The sequence below is a fragment of the Watersipora subatra genome, chromosome 4, assembly GCF_963576615.1.
Source record: "Watersipora subatra chromosome 4, tzWatSuba1.1, whole genome shotgun sequence".
NCBI lineage: Eukaryota > Metazoa > Bryozoa > Gymnolaemata > Cheilostomatida > Watersiporidae > Watersipora > Watersipora subatra.
In genome coordinates, this window is record NC_088711.1 from 20,626,285 (window position 1) to 20,651,874 (window position 25,590).

Consider the following 25,590-nt stretch of genomic DNA (forward strand, 5'->3'; position numbering starts at 1 on the left):
ACCACTAAAACCATGGCAACCACTGCAGCAACACAAAGGAATAAATTGCTATTGATGGAACCGAGTCATTAGTAATACCATTTTGGGGATGCTTTTTACTGATCACTTATTATGAGCTCGTATAGATAAAACGTTACTAATGTCTAAGCGGCGGTCTAACAAAGATGGCGTTATATTAAAGGGTGGCGCTGTATCTTTCAACCCTTCTCCTATAGTGACGTTCTATTAGAAGTGGCGCTTAAATGAAGATGGAGTCCAAATGGAGGTTTTACAGTAATTTTGAATTCTAATGCAAAAAATTGTATGCCACTATCAGACTGACTTTGTTGTGAAATCTCATAACAGCCAAACAATTTTTCTATACTTTGATAATATCTTAAATGTATGCCACCCGCAGTCACCGGCAATTCAAGACATGATGGAAGAAATCTACAACTATGATAATGTTTTTATATTCATGTGTCAATGCATTCCCACTTTTATACACATAGCAGCAGGTATAGCACGACTCTGCTGAGTTTTCTCTAAAATGGCTTGGTCATTGCACAACTACCACATTTCTATGTATACATGTTATCTGAACTTCTCTATATAGATGGCTTGAGAGCAGCTTTCGTGAATCATTATAATTTGGATGCAACCAGATGAAGTCACTTGAACTCTAACTCATACAAAACGACCAATTGAGCTAAGATTTGAAATGTTGGATTTGGTGCATAACACTGCTAATGTAAAACTTGATACCCCATCAGTTATCAGTTCTTCACTTGCTTGTGTATCTACCTTGATTTATTTGCATAGCTCATTTTTCACAACAAGGTCCTGACAAGCGATATCAAGATCTGCAACAGAGCCTGTGTTTAGAAATTGGCTTCCCTTTCACGTTTGGTCTTGTAGATATACTTGCTATGCTTTTCACAAGCAAAATAGTTGTTTTCATCGCATTCAAATTTATATTATAGCTCCACTACAGACATTTTTAATGTTACTAGCAATGATTGAAATGGCTCACAGGTTGACTTGCAACAAAATTCACATTACAGTTATTTGGTTTTAAAAGATTCACCATGTCTTACTCTGCTGTGTTGTAGGCGCAAAATATTGGGAAATGTGATTACAAACTCTTAGAAGCTCAAAAACGAACAGTTAATCGCAACCTTCACAAAAGCACAGTAGGTTGGAATCCCTTTACTTTGACAGCATATTCAACTCGACGTGGTTATTGTTTTGACATGATATTATCACGTAAAATGAAAGGCCAATAAAAGGCTCAATATAAAACGCTTCGTAGCACTAGTTTATGACAAACACTTCGGGTTTTACCGGAAAGCCCTTATCAAATATAGATGCTCGCTACAATACAGTTTCGTTGTAGTTTGGTCTAATCATCTAGTCGTAATCTGATCACGTGACCCATACTTCTTACCAAATGGCGCGAACAATTTCTGCAGCATTTGTCGACTATCACAGGTGACCAACAGGCTCATGTTTATCAGAGGATATGCCCTCCTTTGAGCAAAGGTTGAAAAATTGAACGAATTTTTACATTAGTTTTGGAGACATCAGTGCTCAAAGTGACAGCAATACAATGACGATGAAATAGATACGCAAGGACATAGACATGGTTTTATTGAATGCGTGAAGTATATTTGTGAAAATATTTCGATGAATGAGGTCGCCTGAAAGTGTAAACAAACGTCATCGTTTGAGCCGTTTTGGAAAGGGATTCCAATTTACAGCGTTTTCGTGATGGCTGCGTTTAACTTTTCATTTTTGAGAACACAACAAAAATTTTAAATAACATTTTTGCAATTACTGCTTTAATATAGCCTTGAACGATACGCAAGATATCGTAAGACTCGTTAGCAAATGATTGTCATGGCGTAGCCTGTTTTGTTGTAAGAATAAATATTTTGACAGTGCTATTATTTACAAGGCAATTACTTGATTATTAGAAAATTGTAGGTGGCCATCTTAAGCTTACCAACTATTCATGTTGGTTAGATAGTTATATGGAGGTATTAGAAAAAGCAGATAGCGTAGGAGAGATACGCAATATTACAACGAACAAAAAACACCTAGTACATCAAAGGGCCATCAGAAAAAAACAGTCAACATACACTCATTTACAAGCGGATTAGAAACTTTCAGAGGAAATGATCCATGAGAAAAGAGACATCAATTAGCCTGCCAGGAAAGCACTAAAAGAAACTAGACCTGTAGCAGACAGAACCAAAACGATAGGAGTTAGTCATCATTTCCATTCCGTACACTCCCATGACATACGTTACTCTTTCGCTACCATAAGCTGATGTATCGGCTTTTGCGGTAATAGCAGTACAGACCGTAAGCCGATATATAGGCTGATCAATAAAGTTTCACTTTTCTTTTCCTTACGAAGCCTACACATTAGCTAAGCGACTCAAATTTTGTCTCCGACGAAACAACCTTGTTGCCAATCACGTGCAACTAATCGTAAATATTTTTACTGAGCAATTCCATTTCTAACCATTTTTTAAAACGGGAAAACCACATCGCTATCGTCACGACAATAATAAACTCACCGGGTTTTTTTAACGCAAAGGAAGCGACAGAAATTTTGCAAGAGTGTGATCCACTAAACAAATCTATACTCATTTTGTAGATAATTTTGTTCTGAATAAGATGCATTTTACAGCAAAACAATATCTGCATTGATCCTCCTAATGCATAAATATGAGCGGTATATCGATTTTTCAAAAAAATAATTGAATTAATTTGGTCAGAATAGCGCATTTAGCGCGGTAGTGAATGAGTTAAGACAACACCACTCAAATACTAATTTTCTGCAACATAAAGAACAGAACCCGAGTGTCTAAACACCATCTCAAAGGTTAACAGAACCATCTATAAAAAAGAATAGCTCCGATGATTCAGAAACATTCCCCTCTGCCTGCTGAGGCTCTCTTGTTTCTTTGCCTGTGGAGCCTCTCTGTTTCCTCTGCCTGTGGAGCCTTTCTCTTTTCTCTGGAGTCGCTTTCTTTTCCCTGTCTGCAAAGCCTCTTTTCTCTGCCAGTAAAGCCTTTTCCCATGCTTGTAGAGCCTATCTTTCCCTCACTACCCACTGAGGCTTTCTACCTGTATCCTGCCATGACCTTCGTTTGACTGTCGATACTCGCAGCTGAGACTACTCACAGGACTGAGCAGACGAACATGGACGACCGTTCGAGTAAGGGTGTAATTTTTATTGGCTATTTTAACCTTTTGTCATTAATATTACTGCTTAAAATTTTGTTAGCAGTGTATTGTTTAATTGTTTGACTTATAGAATAAAGAAGTAACTTTACTAATAAATATCAGTATTGCTTACAGTAGCTTAACACCTTTATTAGTTGCTGAACTGGTAATAGTGAAATTAGTTTGCACATGCTTGGCAAAAACAAAGCTAATCAGGCTCATCTTGCTAAGCAAATTCAACACTGATGTTGTGTGGGAATTCGGGGTAATTGTCCCTAATTTGGAGTAATTGTCATTATTCCTCCATATGCAACCACAACATTTCTGGTGGAGATGCCTGGGACCTACATTTTCACCACAACAATACTACTAAACATTAGGTAAAGCTCATAAACACAATCAAATATTATGGAAATTTGTGTAATCGGAAACGCACTAATAACGGACGAATGAACAGAAAAACGTCTCAGCACCGTGTACAGAAAAGGTTTACAAATAGACTAGAATAAACCAATTCAATTTTTATTGATTGGCTCATTGGCAAGTTCTAATTTTAAAGTATACATAAACCGATAAGTTAAACTCTTTGAAAATAAACAAAATCTATGTAGCCTAATGAGATAATATCATTTGAAGCTATTAAATTTATGCAAACACTTCCACAGTACACTTTCAATAACTTTTTCACAATGAACAATAATACACGTTCGCCAATTCGATATTCAACATTTTCAAGTGGACCCGCGACCGAAATTTCCAGAAAGGCGTGCTTATACCTCAATGTTTGTATACGTCTATGACCGACACAACTTATTAATAGATATAACAAATACCTTTACGGATGGTTTTTTGTATTAGGACCTAGGTTTACAATTGTTGTCCTTACAATAGACATCTAGTACTAAATGACACAGTAAATAGAGGTTTAGTCGAAAAACTTATGGTCGAACCATAGAGTTATCTCCCCCTAGAGTGATAACTGTGCATTCAACAACACTAGCGTTTCCGGTGCCAACAAGGAGCGTTTAGGCCACGCCCCTTTTTTGTGCTAGTCAATCGTAGTGATCGACAGAACAATAACGTCAGCCATGAGAATGATCATGAATTTCCAGTTAAGATAGTAATTATTGCTCATATTAAAGAAATGATGATTATAGTTTATTACTCTAATATATGCTTATTATTTAAAGCAATTCAATACCTACATGCATTGAAAAGGCACTGAATAGATGGTGTTAAGTAAGTGAGTTAATGCAATCAGTTACTCCAATGATATACAGCCCCCACACACGAGGGGCTGTATATCATTGGTTATTCATAGATAAGATAAGATAGATAGTCATACTGGGGTTGTATTACATTGGTGTGATGGGAAGCTAATCGACTGCCATCAACTGAAAGTATTGACATTGTATGGTGATAGAGTGATTCATTGTCACCTCAGTTCACAAACAGCCCTTGCACGTAATCTTAGATTTCAATACATATCAATCAAATACATAGACTAGCTTGAAGCAAAGATGTCCACTAGTTAGTGGACATCTTTGCTTGATGTAAGCAAGCAAAAAGTTTGAAAGTTAGAGTGGCAAATGTTGTTATATGTTAGATAAAAATAAATTATACTTAATTATACTAAATTATAATTATTTAAAAATAAAATAGGCTTTTTATTACTTTATTTATTAAATAAAGTAATAAAAATTAGCTATGATTACAATAATTTTTTATTGTAATCATAGTTAAACAGATTATGATTAGCATTACTTGCTAATTAATTTACATTTAAACACATTTGCAGTTTCATTTTTCTTCCTAATTCATTTCAACAAAAAACTTCTTTCATGATATGAAATTTAAAAGTTGTAGTTGTTTGAAAAAGCTTGCAAACCTTTAGAGTTGTTTTCTTTTTCCTCTTAATTCATTTAAACTGCTTAAAAATATTTTCTTATGATATGAAGTTTAAAAGTTAGAATAGTAAATGTTATATAAAAATAAATTTTCTGTCCAAATACTTTTTTATTACTCGGGCAACACCGGGTAGTACAGCTCATAGTTGATGGCAGTTGATTAGCTTCCCATCACACCAATGTAATACAACCCCAGTATGACTATGTATGTTATCTATGAGTAACTGCTTGCATTAACTTCACTTTCACTCACTTTCTATTCATTGCCTTGCAAGTCATGTAGGTATCAGGGATTACGTGTATGTCACAATTTCCATTTTCATAATTCATTTTCATATTATTTCCATTTCCATATTTCATTTCCATAATTCATTTCCATATTATTTCCATTTCCATGTTATTTCCATTTCCATAATTCATTTCCATATTAATTCCATTTCCATAATTCATTTCCATATTATTTCCATATTATTTCCATTTCCATAATTCATTTCCATATTAATTCCATTTCCCTACTTCATTTCCATAGTATTTCCATTTCCATATTATTTCCATTTCCATAATTCATTTCCATATTATTTCCATTTCCATAAAGTTCCATAATTCATTTCCATATTAATTCCATTTCCATAATCCATTTCCATATTATTTCCATTTCCATAGCATTTCCATAATTCATTTCTATATTATTTCCATTTTCATACCATTTCCATACTTGTAAAATAAAATTTCCATATCCATTTCCCTAAAATTATGGAAATATTTATGTTTATGGAAATGAAAAAGTAAACATTTCCATAATATGTTTAGCAATCCCTGGTAGGTATTGAATTGCTTTAAATAATAAGCATATATTAGAGTAATAAACTATAATCATCATTTCTTTAATATGAGCATTAATTACTATCTCAACTGGAATTCATGATCCTTGTTTAACCCTTCTCATGGCTGATGTTATTGATCTAGTCAATCACTACGACTGACTAGCACAAAAAAGAGGCGTGGCCTAAACGCTCCTTGTTGGCACCGGAAACGCTCGTGTAGTTATCACTCTAGGGGGAGATAACTCTATGGGTCGAACCCGCTGTTGCCGACAATCTATTTGTAGAATTCGTAGACTATTAGTCGAAATCGCGCAATATTCCGATAATGTCACGCCAGGGGTACATGCACGATCCTATTGTGGAAGACTGCTGAGCCCTGGGAGTTTTGACTGTGCAGCATATTTTCCAGACTGGCGCTGTAAGATCTAAACAGTGCATTTATAACACGTGAGTGATAAAGCTCTGTATAAAAGGCTTTGTTGGAAAGAGCAAAATCTACCTCTTCACTGCATTGAACTATTTTTTTTAGAAGATGTATGTATATTTCGGGTCAAGAAGTTGTTGTAGGTGTGCTCTGTCGTGACTTATTGACTTCGCAAATTTTATACGTACATCTATTGTAATGTCGTGTGACTTAACGGTAATATTTTAGAAAAGTATGTATGCTGGTGAGTCGTTTACATTTTAGGCGACTAAATCCATATGCGAAAGATTTCATACATTGGTACAAAGTCGTCGGTCACTCAAACGAAACATGCTAAAAGATAATTGAAGTCGCACGGAATTACATGCTGTGAACGCAGAAATATGTGTTGAGCAGATTTTTCTGATCACGTCGGGCTGTGTGAATAAGTGTTTGTTATATTTCTGATAGATTAATGGACGCTATCTTTGGCGTCTGCCAATACTACAAAAATTGAAATTTGTTTTCTTTTTTATGACGCGTCTTACAAATTTTTGCAAATTTTTTTATCTTTTGTGGAAGCAATAATACAAGAGTCAAAAAATGAAGTTTCAAGATTTGTTGAAGCTAGCACATTTTTATTTGTAAGTTTTATCGATTGTAACTTGAATGAAATGCCCACAAGCAATTTACAGGACTTCGTTTTATGCTACACCTCAGACCTGCTATTATTGTAATCATTGCTTGGGCTCAAAAATATTATTTATTACAGTTGTTATTATTAATACTATCATGGTATTTCTGAGCAAGTTTTCATTCGTTGAAGGTTTTATGTGTTCTGTTAACCAGTGAGCCAATAAAATGGGAGCTAATTCACTTCTACGCCGAGCCTCAAAAATCTTATCTTCCCGGAGTAATTTAGCCTCCACCCGATCTTTAACTCAGTATGAACAAACAGTCAGAGATGCTGCTCAAAATCCTCAAGAGTTCTGGGCTGAGCAGGCGGAAAAGGTTTCATGGTTTAAAAAGTGGAACAGAGTACTGGACACATCCACCCATCCTGCTGGACGGTGGTAAGTAGTGAGACTAAAACATGTTGTTTTATCTCTTGGCTTTTAGATTATGTTAGAGTAACAACTCCACCAGTTTTTTGTCTTTATAATACATTAAAGTCTCAATTAGTTAGCTTAACTTTGCGCTTCATTTTGGTAGACGAAGGTAGCTCTTAGCTACAGTATATCTGTTTATATATTAATGAATTAACTGAATACAACTCTCTCTGTATGGAGCTGGACTAATTCACGTGCAATTTTTGCCAGACACATAGCACAAGCAGTGTGAACTGCGCTGCATATACTGTGAGTATGGATTTGTTCGCTTGTATCTGTCGTTATACTGTTTGACTACCACCTATATAAGTTTTCCCTCACTGGTTGTCTGTGTAATGCACTGCATGCTTGCTTGGAATTACTGTGCAAACTGGAGCAACATCATAATCTATAATATGGGTATACGTACATTGTAAAATAGCTTACTATTAGGTCTGTGGAGTGTATCTGTCTGTGTACATTCTTTAGTAGATGTCCATCGGTTTCGGACCGGTGTACCAAACAACATCACAGATGTGTGCCAATGAAATTCTGCATTGCTGAATTAGAACAAGCTGCAATCGGTCTCTTAACATATGTACAATATGCTGTTGCACAGGTTTATTGGAGGACAAATAAACACATGCTACAACGCTGTTGACAGGCATGTATTAGAGGGGAGGGCTGATCAGCTCGCCATAATTCATGACAGTCCCGTGACGGACTCTAAGACTACATACACTTACAGGCAACTATTACATGAGGTCTACTTACTCTTCATATTTATTACTCGTATTATAAGCAGGGGTGATTTCATTGAGGTGACCTTGAAGATGACCTTGAGGTGCATTGAATAAGCAGGAAGAGATAAGTGAAGAGTACTCAGTTGATTTGGTACTCAGTTGCTGCTCTAAGCGAAAGAGTTTCTATGCTGTAAAAGACTGGTATATTGTAGGCTTGTGTAGGTAGTTTGTTGTGGTAGTGCAGAGATGGTGTTGCAGCGTTAAAAGACAGATGGTTTGTTTATGGGCTGAAGTGGTTGTGTTTTGTTGTCATAAGGTGCAAGTGAGTTGTCCGTGGGAAGTGAGGCATTGTCTTCATCGGAAGAAAGCGGATCATTGAGGATAGTTAACAGGTGGTTTGTTGAGAGAATGAAGAGAAAGCTATGTGTTGTTGAAAATGGGGGCAGGTGGTTGCTAGAGGGTATGAAGAAAAAGCTATGTGTTGTTGCCAATGGGAGCAGGTGGTTTGTTGAGGGTATAAAAAAAGAGATGTGTTGTTGTCATAAGGAACAGGTGGTTTTTAGTTTATGTTAGAAAATATAGAGCTACACCCTATCATTTTATTAAATGTCACATTTTGGCAGCATGCAAGTTTTAGTTGGTGGCACCTCCCTCAAAGTCCATAACAGTAAATCACATAGATTTGTTAGTTCTCTCAGATGGAAACTAAATTCAGCAATAGCTATAGCAATAATATTCTTATTTTATAGTTTCCTCTGGACTCTGGTAAAGATGTAATTATTTTTTCTCAGGTGTCACGTATGGCTGACGTACTAAGGAGAAGGGGTGTAGAGAAAGGCGATAGGGTGATCATATACATGCCGATGATACCGGAGGCACTCGTGTCTATGCTAGCCTGTGCTAGAATTGGGGCTATACACTGCCTTGTATTCGGTGGATTTTCAGCTAAAGAGCTCTCTGTAAGAGTCGGACACTGCAAGGTGAGCTTCTACTGCATTTAACTAACTACAGACTAGCTCATTAGTGATGGGGTAGCTTACTGTAGCTGACTCATTTGAATGAAGTTTTTTTCAATAGCAACATAGAAACTAATCATAAAATGGAAATTGGTGATTTTCTGCCACTGGTTGAAATATTAATACGATATCATGTAGGAGGTCCACCAGTTAGTGTTTACTCATTCAAGTGCTATTAAAAGTGCTCTATCGAAGTGCTACATGCTTTGACAAGATGAAGACAAATTCAGCACTAATTTGTTTTTTTTGGTCAAACTAAATTGGTGGCGTCTGTGTATTCTCTCTACATTTTTATACACTACTGTGTCTGCTGTTTCTTGGTTTATATTCGCTATTCTTGTAATTTTGCATCTATTAGAAAGGTATCGCATTCTACTTTCTTTGTGATAACCAACATCTGGCTCGTGCTTTACTAATAATCATAGAGTACCTAAATCATAGAGTGGTAGTTGTTCAGACTCACTGTTAGTTCTCTTTTACTCCACTCGTCATTATGGCTAGTTGTAATAGCATAAAGCAAGGACTGCCCTTCGCCTATTCCTATTCCTGCTTCATGAAAGTTATTCGAGTTATTCATGAAAAGATAATCTCTGTCTCTTGTTCTAGTAGCAGGGAATTTTGTTTATAGATGTTTGAGATACACAGTGACAGTGTTTGTTACTGGATAGCCACCAACTTTGAATGCTGTTATTACTATTTAATAAATGACTTGCATTTGATTTCTCTTGTCATTTTTAGAGTTTTTAGTCTGAAAAGCATGCTGTTCGAAAAATTACGCTGTGCTAAAAGTTTTGTTGCATTAAATAAAAAGCATGTTGTACTAAAAATTATAATGTACTAAAAATTATCTCTATCATTTATTCTAATAAAGTTACTAAATTTCTAAATTTATTCTAATTACTGTTTAGTTAAATTCTGTACATACAAAGCAATTATTTTAATGTGGCCAGTTTTCTGTGCTCTCATGAGTGGTCAATTCATGCTTATTAGATTCAACATTTGAATGTCAACCTAGCAGGAGAGCTCACCAGGATTCTTGGAATTCTATCATTGTCATAGATATATATGCGTATGAAAACATTTGTTATGGGAAGTGGATTACTGCCATAGATGAGTGTGATGCATGTGGGTTGGTATTGTCGCAAACGTAAGGCTTTTTTTTAACCAGTTACATCTATGGCTCTAACAATTATCCTCTGGTTAGAAAAAAGTTTTTGCACATGATAGTTCTGTAAAACTGATAAATTCATATCTGTTGATCCATTATGAAAAGAGTGCATATGTAGGATATGATACTTCCTTGCTATTTTTATATCATGCTCCTGTGACAAATAATAAGGCCCTTTCATGATTTGAGTGTTGAGGCTGGTTCAGGCTATTTTGTTATATAGCGGAGTTGTCCTCTCGGGGATTATTTGTCGATTATGCGCACTGTAAACCGAAGTCTTCGTGGAGACAATGCAGTTACTTCGGGAAAATTTGCAATTGTCAAACTTTTCCTATAGTTCGATGAGCATCCACGACATCCTGTGCAATGTGTGCCACTTCGGCGATGATGATTGGTAGTCACGAATTGCTCAATCCAGATTTTCTTTTATAACCGTTCCTGCAGGACTAGTATTTTATCGTCTCCACGACTACATTTTATGAGACCGTTATACAGTGGTCATTTCGCTGATGTAAACATGGATGTGAACTGATAGTGTGGACATTGTTATTACGGACAAACACCAAGTGTTGTGTGATTAACACCAACATATGGCGATATCGTGTGAACAAGCTTTTAGAGTTCTCTTGATGCACTCCTCTTGATTATAACCTTGTAGTCCTTGGATTATGCGCAGTGAGATGAGCTCTTGGGTGATATGACATGGAAACCTATGTGATTTACTAACTAACAAATTTGTGATGGAAGCTATTATTCAGAGATTGTCCTTGCAGTTTAGTACTATAATAATATGGTATTGTTTTATGATATAGTAAGATAGTATTCGGTGATTTCTAGCCTAAAGTTTTGGTGACTGCGAGCTATGGCATAGAACCCAACCGCAATGTAGCTTATGTTCCCATTGTTGAACAAGCCTTGTCTCTTCTCTCTGTTGGAGGTTTGGAACCAGACGTCATCATATACAATAGACCACAGGTAAGTTATCATGGCGACACCAAGCAATTCTGCTGCTACAGGCTATGTATATAGTAACTGCAGAAGCTTATTCACCCGTCACATTTTGAAGCCAGGGTCTGAGTTAAATTGGGGGAATATAGTTACCCCATGTGATCCCACGCACGAGTGAACTTGCCTATGTAGTTATGCTTTTTTCCACTTCTGGCTCATGTAGGACTACGAAGTTCCGGATGCTTTTTACATAAACCGTTTTCGGTGTAATTACGAAGTTCCAAGTAGATTGGGCTACTAATTCTTGAGATATTGCCAAACTACTGAGGGTACTTCTAACTGACTGAGAAATAAATAATTGCTACTGACAGCTATACTACCCTAGGACACTTATATTTCGCTAGTATTTAGTTTTGTGAGTAGCATACAGAGTAAAAGTTCGCTGCGGCTTAATTTCGCAGCTCTGAGTCCGAAAATATAGTGATGTGAAAATAAATGCAATGGAACAAACATAATTAGATTCCTCAGGTTCAGTTCACCGATAAGAAAAAAAATTCGATCTGGGACTAGTTTGTAATTGTGAACCACAGATAGAATGGTGTCGGCGAGGTCGATAATGCAATTTGATCGCTTGCTGCCATTTGTTTCTTGGACTATCAATGAACAAAGCTATTTAATTTCGCGTTTTCGCTCATTCGTCATGATAGTTTAGTTTCGCACATGAAATTTTTGCGAGAAGATGACTACGCGAAAATGCGAAAGTTGATGAGGCGCATACATAAGAAAACAATTTTGCATACCATAATATTTAAAATCATACACTCGGCTCAACAGCCAGACATGCACCATCTGTGCCACGCAACCACCCTGCTTTATATGGGAATACTTGTGCTGATACTTATTACACATGATGATCTCTTGCAACTCTTGTCGTAGGGTAGTTTCTAATGGAGCACTGATTGAAGTTTTTGGTAATGTAGGATAAAATTAGACAAAACTAGAAAGCTTCTTCTCCTCAGCAACAAAACTTTACAGTTAAACTATTTGTTCTCCTGTTCATAACAAATATACACACTACCAGAGTTGGAGTTATGTAATCATTATGTTTATTCAGTTAGCTCTAAACCATCACTCTTTTGCCTTATTCCTATTCACCTCAAAAGAATTGTGGTATTCCGGGTTCTTTTACAGTCAATGGAAATGAAAAGTTGTTGGTACAGTCTGGAACCAGGGGTCTTGCTTGTATACGCAAGGCTCCGTCTCAAAGTGTTAAAAACCTGGAAAGCATGTTTGATATCAAATTTATGCTGTTGCCAAATGCCACATCCAAATCAGGCTTAGGGGAAGCCATTGTGGGAGCCTCGAATAATTTGTATTTTAGATTTTAGGCGCGTATCATTATGTTTACCATACAGTCATCACAGTGTATTTAAGTACTCTAGACTTGTTAATACAGTTTTAGAGTGCCAGTCAGCATAATCCAAATCTAAAACTTACACACCTATTGAACCTAATTCTCATGGATGAAGTTCATGGTTTTATCTATTGCAAGATAGGATGCTTCGCCTTTATATAATTGTAATACATAATCATATATATTATGTCATATAATATATCATATAATTCGCGTAACATGTAATTATCTTTATGTAACATATGGCATGAAAAGTGTAGTACACGTGTTAATCATGATAAAAGCCGAGACTGAATTAGTCTGTGTGATGTACGTGCATGTCAAACGATTTTATCAATTTGAGATTAGGTTTTGATGCCTGTAGTTAATACAAGTAACTTTTCTATTTGTTTGTAAGATTTTAACATTTATTTTTCAAAAATACACTCAAACCTCAGTATATGAAATTCATTGATTGCAAGATCTCTTTCATATGTCAAAATCGTCTTATGTTGAAGGAAATATTTATATAAGAAACACTGTAATTCATTTTATTTGTTCCGCGACTCAAAAAACCTATGGTCATTCTTTAATAAATACTGCAGGTAATTCTACTAAAAATTGAAAATGCATTATATAAAACCATGTGGGAACTAAATATAAACAACTAAATTATATATAAAAGAAAGAAGTAAACGTACTAAAGTATATGAAAATAGTTGATTATTACTTAGCAGTAGTTAGTCACCAACCGAAGTGCAGACTTTGCACTGTGCAGGTTGGGAGGTGAAGGGGTGTGATGGAGATGTGCTGCTTTATTGACTATAACTTAGGCAGGTAAAGTATTAACGTATGCAGCTAATAGTTTTATAGTTTCCAATTTTCTAGTAAGTTTCTAAGCTAACTTTCAAAGTTACAGTTTCCAAGCTAATAGTTTTATAGTTTTCATAGTTTTATAGTTTTCATACTACAGTTATAGCAGTAGTATTTTTACCACTTTCGTCTTTTTCACGATCAAAACTGTAATGTTTGTTGAAACTCTGAACATTGCATGTTGAAAGTTCCTTCAAGTTGTAAAGTCAAGTATTTACTCAAGTTTTGCTTGTGTGCAGATGTGGTTGTAAGTAGAGGTTTTGTCCTACTTGTTTATGTCACCTTATGAGCGATAATGGTTCTGTATCTATGGTACAGCTAGACAAAGTTGAACTGAAGAGCCACCAGTACTGCTATGGAGATGAGATGAGTAAAGCTATACCTGTAGATTGTGTTCCCCTTGACTCTCAGGATCCTCTTTATATACTCTATACATCAGGAACAACAGGCCAACCTAAGGGGGTAGTAAGGAGTCATGGTGGCCATGCGGTAGCTCTCAATTGGACTATGGGTGCGCTTTATGGTCTCAAGCCTGGTGAGGTAGGAGAATCCGTTTTGTATTCTCATATTAAATTGCAACGTGTGTTGCTTCTGTTTGTTTGCAGGTTTGTGGGTTCTTTTAGCGTGCTTTTGGACTTTTTACGCCAGTTGCCGACAAGTTTTTTAGGCCTTCTAGGCCTTTTTGGGTAGACAAGAAGATGCACTTGGCTGAAGAAAACAAGGTTCCTAAGAAAATATAAATTATTAAAATATATGGCATGGTTAATTGGAAATGTGCTTTTTCGAGTGGAAACAACATCAGGATAGACTGAAAAACCGTTCAACAACTAAGTGTTATTTAGTTGCCTGTCTGTGAACTGAGATCTCGGCTTTTTCTTACAAATTTTCATTTTTGAGAATATCTGCTTGTTGAAATAGATGCTGCCAAACATTGCGATCACGCACTTGGCAAGGGCCAACAATTATGGACCCTGAGAGTGCGGCAATTGATGGTAGAATTCAATAATAGGGGCGCAAGAAGAACTCTTGCGAATGAACATGAGCTGGTTGCCCGAGTACAAGAGACGCATTTTATTGTACGTGCTTGTAAAGGTATTGTTTCTGTTAAAACTGCTACAAGTCAGCTAGGCTGAATGCAGTTAACAAAAATCAAGTAGCAGTTTGTCTTGACTGGAATACTGGCTAGGTCGTATCTGGCCTAAAGGGCGGAGTTTGCTGACCCTGCTTGACGTCATAGGGATAGATGAATGGAGCACAGATGAGGAGTTGGACTCCAATCACATGCCCTCAGATATGTAGGATAGTTACAATAGTTAGTGACTGGATTGAAGTACACAAGGGTACATGATAACCGTGTTTGGTAGGGTCCATTGACAATGGATAAGCCGATGCATAGTGGTGTATCAGTGGAAGCTGTGGTCTGAGATCTTTAGAAATAGTTTATAGTTTTTAGGCTGTGATAACCAATCAATGACCTTATAACAAATAAGTTTTCTGATTGCGAAATGTGTTGCTGGATTCATGCCAGAGTCATTAATAGAGTAATAACCGTGTCGGTCACATATCACTTAAGGCATCGTGACAAGGCTAACTTCAAGCATTAGAAGATAACTCCAAGATGATGGATATGCGTATGATTTAATGAATGCTCATTGCATAATTCATTTTACGAAATATATATTTAAATATTTTATCACTCATGCCATCGCTGTGGTAAAAGGCGTGCGTGTTGGGTTACTAAAGCAGGCATGAGTTTGCTAGTGTATTCAAAGCCTGCAACAATGGTGGCATTTTTGCACAATGAAGCGTCAATCTATTACATTGAGGGAAATTGCATTGAAAGGGTCCTGCGCTATGCAGCATGCTTCTACTGTATTGTGTGAACACACTTGCTCAGGGTGAATCAAACAAATATGAAACTAAGTATCTCACTAGCTGGCTTTTTGGTAGCTTTAAAGCTAATAAATTGCGTAGGAAGTGCTTTGGTGGAGGTATATGGGTGGTCCACAGAGTTTTTAATTTCTTTTCAACCTTGAAAAATGTAAACCTTAACCTAGGAAAAGCACTTGCAACAAACCCAAGCTATATAAGCAGCAATGCTGGAATTCCAGCACTGCTCTGTCAATTGTACCTTTTGGCTTGCACAAGTAACTTTATGCTGTCAACTTGGTAATGCTATGAATCATAACACGGTTTGTTAAGCCATAGGGTGATATCATGCATCGTTTTGCATGGTATCACTCATGCACAACATCAATACTTATAAAAGATATAAAATACAACAACTCAAGGTCTAACATTCAGTAGGTTAAATATCTATAATGGCTTTCCTTACAGTTGGTAGTATTTCTTTTAACTGAAATGTAACTCCAAGCTTTCTCTTCAGCGTTCAATGATTGACTGTCATTCTAACCCAAGATCAGGCTTGTTATAGCAGTGTTTCTTCTCACTGTCGAGTATTTGAGGGTAGTGCTAGAGACGCAGTGAACTGCTGTTACTCTTGTTCTGATTACAGTGGTTTTAGGCTAACTCTCAGTAAGCCCGGCGGATACAGGGAATTCCTAAATTTCCACTCACATTGTTAATGACCTGGTAAGAGGCACGGAGCATAGGCCTGTGGACTTTGGATAAAATTGGCCAGAAAATGCTGAAATGCAGTCATTGTGTATGTACATGCACATACACAATGACTGTCATTGAGTCTGTACATACCCGATGACTGTCATTGTGTATGCGCCTGTACATACACAATGACTGTCATTGAGTCTGTACATACCCGATGACTGTCATTGTGTATGTGCATGTACTGTACATATTAACAGACTCTAACAGACTTAAGTTTTGTCTCCTAGAAGAATGACAAAGTAGAGGTCAATGACCATGTAGAGGTCATTCGCAATGGCGAAGTGAAACTTCAGTATAGATATATTTAGATTTATCTCACGTTCAGTTGTAGCATGCGAGGTGGATGTTGGCATTCCTCACTTGATTAAAATAGTATATCATCATTACGTTGTTAGTTTTATTAGACAATTTGAAATGGTTTCAGGTTTGGTGGTCGGCATCAGATCTTGGATGGATTGTAGGGCACTCGTACATCTGCTACTCTCCATTGCTGCATGGCAATACAACGATTATATACGAAGGAAAGCCTGTGGGAACACCTGACAGTGGCTCATTCTTCAGGGTACTCAGCGAGCATAATGTAGCATCAATGTTCACGGCTCCAACAGCACTGCGAGCTATTCGTAAAGTGGTAGGTGGTTTCTGTTTCATCTCATCGAGGCGAGTGTACAGCTCACTCAGAGCCTGTGTGGAGTACTATATAAAAGATGCCGGCCTCACGTCGTAAACTGGTTTTTAAAACTTAGGTGGCTCCTAAGTCAACTGGAAACAAATTTCTATGTCTCAACAGAAATTGGATTTTTCTCTCTTGCCAGTGAGCACAGAGGCATTGGACCAAGTTTAAAGTTTCAACGGACACATCTTGTTTACAGTAAGCAGGTAAAGGTCATACACAAAGAATTGCATATGAAAATGTTGTGAAAAGGCAAAGTGTGTTATCATGGCTGAGAATCGCATTGCCAGACTTAGTTTTCGACAACAATCCCGCAAGAGAAAGTACCCTAGGACACTTATATTTCGCTAGTATTTAGTTTCGTGAGTAGCATACAGAGTAAAATTTCGCTGCAACTTAATTTCGCAGCTCTGATGAGTGCGAAAATATAGTAATGTGAAAATAAATGCAATGGAACAAACATTAGATTTCTCAGGTCCAGTTCACTGGTACGAAATATTTTTCAATTTGGGACTACAGTACTTTTCAGACTATAAAACGCACCTCTATATAAGCCGCATCTGCTTTATTGTCTAATAAACAATAATAAAACAATACATAAGCCGCACCTTTGAATAGGTCGCAGAACTAAGGACTATGCTTTTTAACGTGGCAGCAACTTTCCTGTTTAAAACGGAACAGTGGAGAACGGCACCGTTTCGTATTATCCGACGCTTTTTAACTTAGTGCCTAACGGGACAGTACCGTGAGGCATTGTTTCGTATTTTCTTTCACCGCTAGAAGCCACTAATTGGAGATTCCCGTTAGTGCGCTCTATCGGTTAAAGAAAAAGCCACAGATTAGCCGCACCCTTATATAAGCCGCATAGCTCAAATCACCAGAAAAAAGTAGCGGCTAATAGTTCGAAAAGTACGGTAGTTTTTATTTGTGAACCACAGGTAGAAATGTGTAGGCGATATCAATAATGCAATTTGATCGCTTGCTGCCATTTGTTTCCTGGACTATCAATGACATCAAGGTCCCTGCCGTAGTGACCTATGTGGTACCGATATTAGAATTCCAGTATTTATAGCACGCGGTGGCCATAGCTCCAGGTTGTTATTGCTTTTGGTTGGTAATAAAATTCATCACCACAATAATTACCATTCAATTTTATGACTTTCCCTATTAGACTGCCATCCTCATCAGTTACAAATTCAATGACTAAACTAATATCATCATCTTCCTAATTTGTCTAGGCTTTTCCAAAAAAACGTATTATCTTAATTTGTTTTGCCATGCTGCTCAGTCGGTGTATTAGCTATAATGAGTTTAGCAAAAATTACCCAATGAGCCAACCACACACGAAACTTGCCTGCATTTCTAATATGACGATTTTATTGTGCATATCGATGAACAAAGCCATTTAATTTCGCGTTTTCGATCGTTCGTTATAATAGTATAGTTTCGCTCATGAAATTTTCGCGAGAATATGTTGCCGCGAAAATGCGAAAGTTAGATGCCGCGAATACATAAGTGTCCTAGGGTAATTTGTTTGAATTCAAAGACCATTATTCTCCTTGCAAATAACATAAATAATTTGAGTTCTTTCCGAGGCTAGAAGCGAATTTGAAGCACATTATTTTACATCATAAACTGTATACCAACATATATACTGTTGTATACCAAAAAGCATATAAAGTTTATCGACTTTCTCATAAATACTCTACTAATAGAAAAAACTTGGCTTGGAATTTATTGCCATTTCTGTAACAACTCGCACCCACCAGCCTCATTTCCTCAGGCTTTTGTGTAAAATAAAAAAGTAGAAATAGTTTGTATGTTAGTCTAATAAAGTAGAAATAGTTTGTATGTTAGCCTGATAAAGTAGAAATAGTTTGTATGTTAGGCTAATAAAGTAGAAATAGTTTGTATGTTAGTCTAAAAAAGTAGAAATAGTTTGTATGTTAGTCTAATAAAATAGAAATGGTTTGTATGTTAGTCTAATAAAATAGAAATAGTTTGTATGTTAGGCTAATAAAGTAGAAATAGTTTGTATGTTAGGCTAATAAAGTAGAAATAGTTTGTATGTTAGTCTAATAAAGTAGAAATAGTTTGTATGTTAGGCTAATAAAGTAGAAATAGTTTGTATGTTAGTCTAATAAAGTAGAAATAGTTTGTATGTTAGGCTAATAAAGTAGAAATAGTTTGTATGTTAGGCTAATAAAGTAGAAATAGTTTGTATGTTAGTCTAAAAAAGTAGAAATAGTTTGTATGTTAGTCTAATAAAATAGAAATAGTTTGTATGTTAGGCTAATAAAGTAGAAATAGTTTGTATGTTAGTCTAATAAAGTAGAAATAGTTTGTATGTTAGGCTAATAAAGTAGAAATAGTTTGTATGTTAGTCTAATAAAGTAGAAATAGTTTGTATGTTAGGCTAATAAAGTAGAAATAGTTTGTATGTTAGGCTAATAAAGTAGAAATAGTTTGTATGTTAGGCTAATAAAATATAAATAAGAAAATAGTACACTGTTTCACTAAGCAAAACACAAAATACTGTCAGGATATCAAAGGTAGTGAGAGATAGCACCAGCTCGCAACTGAGCTGAGGCGGTGGGTTTCATCTAGAGGTGGAACGAGACACGAGACGTCTCGAGTATCGACCTGTCTCGTATCGGTCTCGTCTCGACTTAACTACTGCCAAACTCGAGACAGGAAATAGAACCAAAGCGCCTGCGCACGGTTGTTAAAACATGGCTTCTTGCGGTAGCAACAACTCCATATATTGTAATGGATTGCGGGCAACTGCCTTTAAAGTTATACCCGGTCCGTTACTACATGTTGCTATTGATTATGTTGGCCACTGAGTCTAATCATGTAGTCCGGACAACGGCCCTGTTATATTTTAGTTCGGTTCTGTGTCCTTAAAACAGATACCGCGTCGTATCTACATGTAATTACTCTTCGGATAATCCAATTTAATAAATAAGACTTTTGCGGGTAAAATGTCTGAATTTTATCGTATCGTGTCTAAACACCAACTGCCCTTCATAAAATTCGAGCCTCTTTTACGTATATACTACCAATCGCGGGTAAAACTTGCCCGGACACGGAGAAACGAACGAAAGGCCGTGTCGACCATAGTCCGTGTTCGGTTAACAATGACGTTTTGTTAGTTCAATATAAGAATATACATGTGCATGTATACAGTAATTAATATAATTTCATGAGTACAATTTAAATATAATTCACATACTACAGTTAATACACAAACAAAACTTAACACTAATGAAACGATAAGAATAAAAGTGTTATCGTGTGTTCTTTTAGTTGCGGTATTTCTTTGTAGAGCGACGGCTATCGGTTTCATTACTCATTACATTAAAAAGTAAAAACTATTCAATAGATGGTAAAAATATACATGTACAAAGCAATATGTTTATAATAATTATGATCAATCAAGCTCAAAATTCTTAGAATATATAACTTCGGTATTTTAGAGCTGTTTGTGTCACTTTTGTTTACAAAAACTACATGCATATCACTATTAAAATGTTGTATTTAAATCGTTTACACCAGGTGAAAATTCAATTTAAAAATAGTTTTATTAATTTTATATATACCAAGTAGCTAGTACTTGTGTAGTGAAATCATCACCAAATGCTCATTATTTGACTGTCTCGCGTCTCGAGTCTCGAATTTTTACAAGACAGTGTCTTGAGTCTCGTCTCGAACTTAAAAAACCTGTCTCATTGCACCTCTAGTTTCATCAGCTTTTTTGGGTAGCATTGAGTTCCAAATTTTCATTCATTAACTGAAGCAAAAATTCTCAAATGTTTTCTTTGAAATCTGCAACATTCGAAACCAATGTTGTGCTGTGTACTTTACTCGCGTACATCGTAGTAATTTTTTGATTCAAGTTTTGTCTCCTAGAAGAATTGCCCTTGGTCTGGTCATACTATACTGTTAGAGTGTAGATAAATTTCAACTAATTTTATGTTGCAGCTGTACAGTTGTACCTAGCCTACTCACTACAGTAGACAACTGTACTGTTGTACCTAGACTACTCACTATAGTAGACAACTGTACTGTTGTACCTAGACTACTCGCTACAATAGACAACTGTACAGTTGTACCTAGACTACTCACTGCAGTGGACAACTGTACAGTTGTACCTAGACTACTCACTACAGTAGACAACTGTACAGTTGTACCTAGCCTACTCACTATAGTAGACAACTGTACAGTTGTACCTAGCCTACTCACTATAGTAGACAACTGTACTGTTGTACCTAGACTACTCACTATAGTAGACAACTGTACAGTTGTACCTAGCCTACTCACTATAGTAGACAACTGTACAGTTGTACCTAGCCTTCTCACTATAGTAGACAACTGTACAGTTGTACCTAGCCTACTCACTATAGTAGACAACTGTACTGTTGTACCTAGACTTCTCACTACAGTAGACAACTGTACAGTTGTACCTAGCCTACTCACTATAGTAGACAACTGTACAGTTGTACCTAGACTACTCACTACAGTAGACAACTGTACAGTTGTACCTAGACTACTCACTATAGTAGACAACTGTACTGTTGTACCTAGACTACTCACTATAGTAGACAACTGTACAGTTGTACCTAGACTTCTCACTACAGTAGACAACTGTACTGTTGTACCCAGACTACTCACTACAGTAGACAACTGTACTGTTGTACCTAGACTACTCACTACAGTAGACAACTGTACAGTTGTACCCAGACTACTCACTACAGTAGACAACTATACAGTTGTACCTAGACTACTCACTACAGTAGACAACTGTACAGTTGTACCTAGACTACTCACTACAGTAGACAACTGTATAGTTGTACCTAGACTACTCACTACAGTAGACAATTGTACAGTTGTACCTAGCCTACTCACTATAGTAGACAACTGTACAGTTGTACCTAGCCTTCTCACTATAGTAGACAACTGTACAGTTGTACCTAGCCTACTCACTATAGTAGACAACTGTACTGTTGTACCTAGACTTCTCACTACAGTAGACAACTGTACAGTTGTACCTAGCCTACTCACTATAGTAGACAACTGTACAGTTGTACCTAGACTACTCACTACAGTAGACAACTGTACAGTTGTACCTAGACTACTCACTATAGTAGACAACTGTACAGTTGTACCTAGACTTCTCACTACAGTAGACAACTGTACTGTTGTACCCAGACTACTCACTACAGTAGACAACTGTACTGTTGTACCTAGACTACTCACTACAGTAGACAACTGTACAGTTGTACCCAGACTACTCACTACAGTAGACAACTATACAGTTGTACCTAGACTACTCACTACAGTAGACAACTGTACAGTTGTACCTAGACTACTCACTACAGTAGACAACTGTATAGTTGTACCTAGACTACTCACTACAGTAGACAACTGTATAGTTGTACCTAGACTACTCACTATAGTAGACAACTGTACAGTTGTACCTAGACTACTCACTACAGTAGACAACTGTACAGTTGTACCTAGACTACTCACTACAGTAGACAACTGTATAGTTGTACCTAGACTACTCACTACAGTAGACAACTGTACAGTTGTACCTAGCCTACTCACTATAGTAGACAACTGTACAGTTGTACCTAGCCTACTCACTACAGTAGACAACTGTACAGTTGTACCTAGCCTACTCACTATAGTAGACAACTGTACAGTTGTACCTAGCCTACTCACTACAGTAGACAACTGTACAGTTGTACCTAGCCTACTCACTACAGTAGACAACTGTACAGTTGTACCTAGCCTACTCACTACAGTAGACAACTGTACTGTTGTACCTAGACTACTCACTACAGTAGACAACTGTACTGTTGTACCCAGACTACTCACTACAGTAGACAGCAGGTAGCTCATTATTAATTCTTTTATACCATAAGTTTAAATGATAAAATAACGTTATTTGTTGCAGGACCCAGATGTGGAGATAGGAAAGAAATATCCCCTGCCTAAGTAAGTTTATTTCTTGATACAGTGGAACTCCGGGATATGGTATTAATCTGTTCCGGGATATGGTATTAATCTGTTCCGGGGTTGGGATTAATCTGTTCCGGGATATGGTATTAATCTGTTCCGGGGTTGGGATTGAGGCCTTCTTAACACCCATGCTCTCTGATGATTCTTTTTTAGAGGACTACTTAGGCAACGAAACCTGTTTCCGTTGACTGCTTAAAATATTTATGAATTGACCCGTGCCTGTCATTAACACTGTTGATAAGATGACTTGTGCGAATTATTTCTGATGTTTTTTGTGCCTTAAATCTAATAAGATCGTCAAACCAGCCCATATCTTTAGTTATCCCTACTGATGACGTTTGTTCGGCCACCACTTCTTTGAATTCTTTTTGCTTTTCTCTTTAAAATGCTTTTTATTAAAAAAAAATTCTTGCTTTTCCCTTTCACTAGTAACATAAAGACCAATTTACGATGAGTTAATGAATGTTTGCTATAAATATTTACGTTGTGCCTTTTGGCACAATTTAAATGCGATATCGTAAACATTCATCCGATATAAACACGATGCAACCTTTACGGATTCTTCACTTAGCTAGTGGGAAACAGAGGATAGCCTCTCATATGTCTCTCAGGTATTGTGGGAAGATTTCGGCCAATAGTGTATCGGCATCTTATTAATTTGTCTGTTACAGTAGGCAAATAAAATACCATCATTAGGAACTGTAAAAATGTTGTTTTTTACATCATAACCTCAAAACAACCGTATGGCGAGGCCGCCTATCCCGCAGTCTCACTGTATATGTGTTTTAGTCTCGTACACAGACATTTTGTTACCAAAATGTTGAATATTTGAAAACCTTGCCAGTGGGTGAGGGCATCTGTTGTGTAAGTTACAACTATAGGTGATGCTTTATGCTGTTAATGAGATATCTCGATTTTTTCTCAACATACAAAATGATACACTCAAATAGCTTTTGTTTAGTTTTTCAACAACACATATGGATCAATGGTATACATACACCTGTCACATATTGTCATGTCTGGATACAAAACAAGTTTATGGTTGTATTGTCCTCTCTTGATTTCCAGTTTCCGAACTATGTTTGTCGCTGGGGAGCACTGCGATGTGGAGACAGCTCATTGGACGAAAGAATCATTTAGAGTACCAGTTTTAGACAACTGGTGGCAGACAGAAACTGGATGGGCTATAACGTGTCATAACATCGGGCTCGGTAACACTATCACCCCACCTGATGGAACTACTGGGCTCCCTGTGCCTGGTTATAATGGTATGAGCATGGTAAAGATTAGAGACTTACCTGCATGGCAGGCTAAAATGGCTATAGTTATAATTATGATGTAGTGTGGCAAAGGGATGAAAAATAGCTTGAAATGAACTGCAAATTTTATGTTGAATATAGCTGTTTAGTTTGGTTTTGCATTTCCGTTTATGTATCTCTAGAGCGTCTATGCCCATTTGTCTTCAAACGGTAGTTGTCTTTCCTACTAAATTCATCCATAAAAATTGAAAAGACAACTGACAAAATGGGGCTCATTTTAGCATGGTAGTACAGTAATACTTCAACTTACGAGTGCTCCAACATACGAGAAACTTGAGATACGAGCCAGCATTTAAGCAAGTTTTAGCACTAACATGCTAGCCATGTTTGAGATACGAGCACGTGAGTCAGTTGCCAAGTATGCCGGAGGTGTTTTATGACAACAGTATCAATCTGTATTTTTCGACTGCTCAGGTTATACTTTTGTACCGTGTTTTTGTGCGCGCTTTTCAGTGCAGAATTATGTGAATTAAAAGTACTGCGTAGACCGAAAGTATGCCAGTAAAATGAAAAATAACGCAAAGAAAAAGCAAATGATAACAATTGGTATTAAACGGAAAATTATTGAAAAATAGGCGAAATGTGTATGCGTAATTGAGCTAGCTCAGCAATATGACAGAAATACATCCACAATTATCAAACAGAACGATTATATTCAGGGCATTTAGCTCGCAAAAGGACTAACCGTAGTTTCTAAACGGCGCAGCGATCTTCACAACCGCTGATGGAGAGACTGCTCAGGCATTGGATAAAAGATAAACAATTGGCCGGTGACAGCGTAACTGAAACGACGCTATTTGAAAAGGCCGGTGCTATCTATCAAAACTATAAAAATAGACATTCAGACAAGTTGGCTAGTGGTCGTGCATTAAACCTTTGTGACGACACCTGTGTTCATCCTAATCGCAACATGTTGAAAGGGCGACAAAGGCAAACGTCCTTAGATAGGTTCATTTTGAAACGGCCGGCTAGTCGTGAAAGCGAAACAAAGGAAAAATTAGCTAACCAGCGAGAAACTTCAAACTATGAACGCCGAAGAAATTTTAATTACGTTAAGTTAAAAATGAAAGTTTGCTTTTAGATTTGCTTCTAAGTTTGTCTTTTAAGACTTTGATAAAATCCAAAGTTTATCAAAGTTTATCAAGTTTATCCAAATTTATCAAAGTCAACTGTTGTAATGAAGGATAACTTATATCTCCCTCTCTGGAAAATGCTAGCGTTGGCTGCTATTGTATGTATTTAATTTTACATTTTAATTTATCACATGTCCTTGCATTATTTTTTATTTGTTTCTTTTTGAAAGCATGTAGTAAGTTAGGACAATAACCAACATGTTCTTTCTGTTACAATATCTTGTTTTGAGTGTT

The 25,590-nt window shown here is 36.7% G+C and overlaps 1 protein-coding gene across 4 annotated transcripts in view; it reads left to right on the plus strand.

Annotated features, from left to right (window-relative positions):
• Positions 1-6,276: 6,276 nt before the first annotated feature.
• LOC137392735 (acyl-CoA synthetase short-chain family member 3, mitochondrial-like) overlaps positions 6,277-25,590 on the plus strand; it is a 50,503-nt gene continuing 31,189 nt past the window's right edge. Inside the window, exons 1-9 of one of the 4 annotated variants that reach the window (XM_068079053.1) lie at positions 6,277-6,394; positions 7,200-7,423; positions 8,058-8,202; positions 8,973-9,161; positions 11,203-11,340; positions 13,898-14,119; positions 16,629-16,835; positions 22,840-22,880; positions 23,973-24,172. In XM_068079053.1, coding sequence (XP_067935154.1) covers positions 7,212-7,423; positions 8,058-8,202; positions 8,973-9,161; positions 11,203-11,340; positions 13,898-14,119; positions 16,629-16,835; positions 22,840-22,880; positions 23,973-24,172 — 1,354 coding nt within the window. In that variant the 5' untranslated portion in view covers positions 6,277-6,394; positions 7,200-7,211. Of the gene's footprint in view, positions 6,395-7,199; positions 7,424-7,695; positions 7,709-8,057; positions 8,203-8,972; positions 9,162-11,202; positions 11,341-13,897; positions 14,120-16,628; positions 16,836-22,839; positions 22,881-23,972; positions 24,173-25,590 lie in introns of those variants that run through there. The other 3 variants (XM_068079054.1, XM_068079056.1, XM_068079055.1) reach the window with 3 other exon arrangements.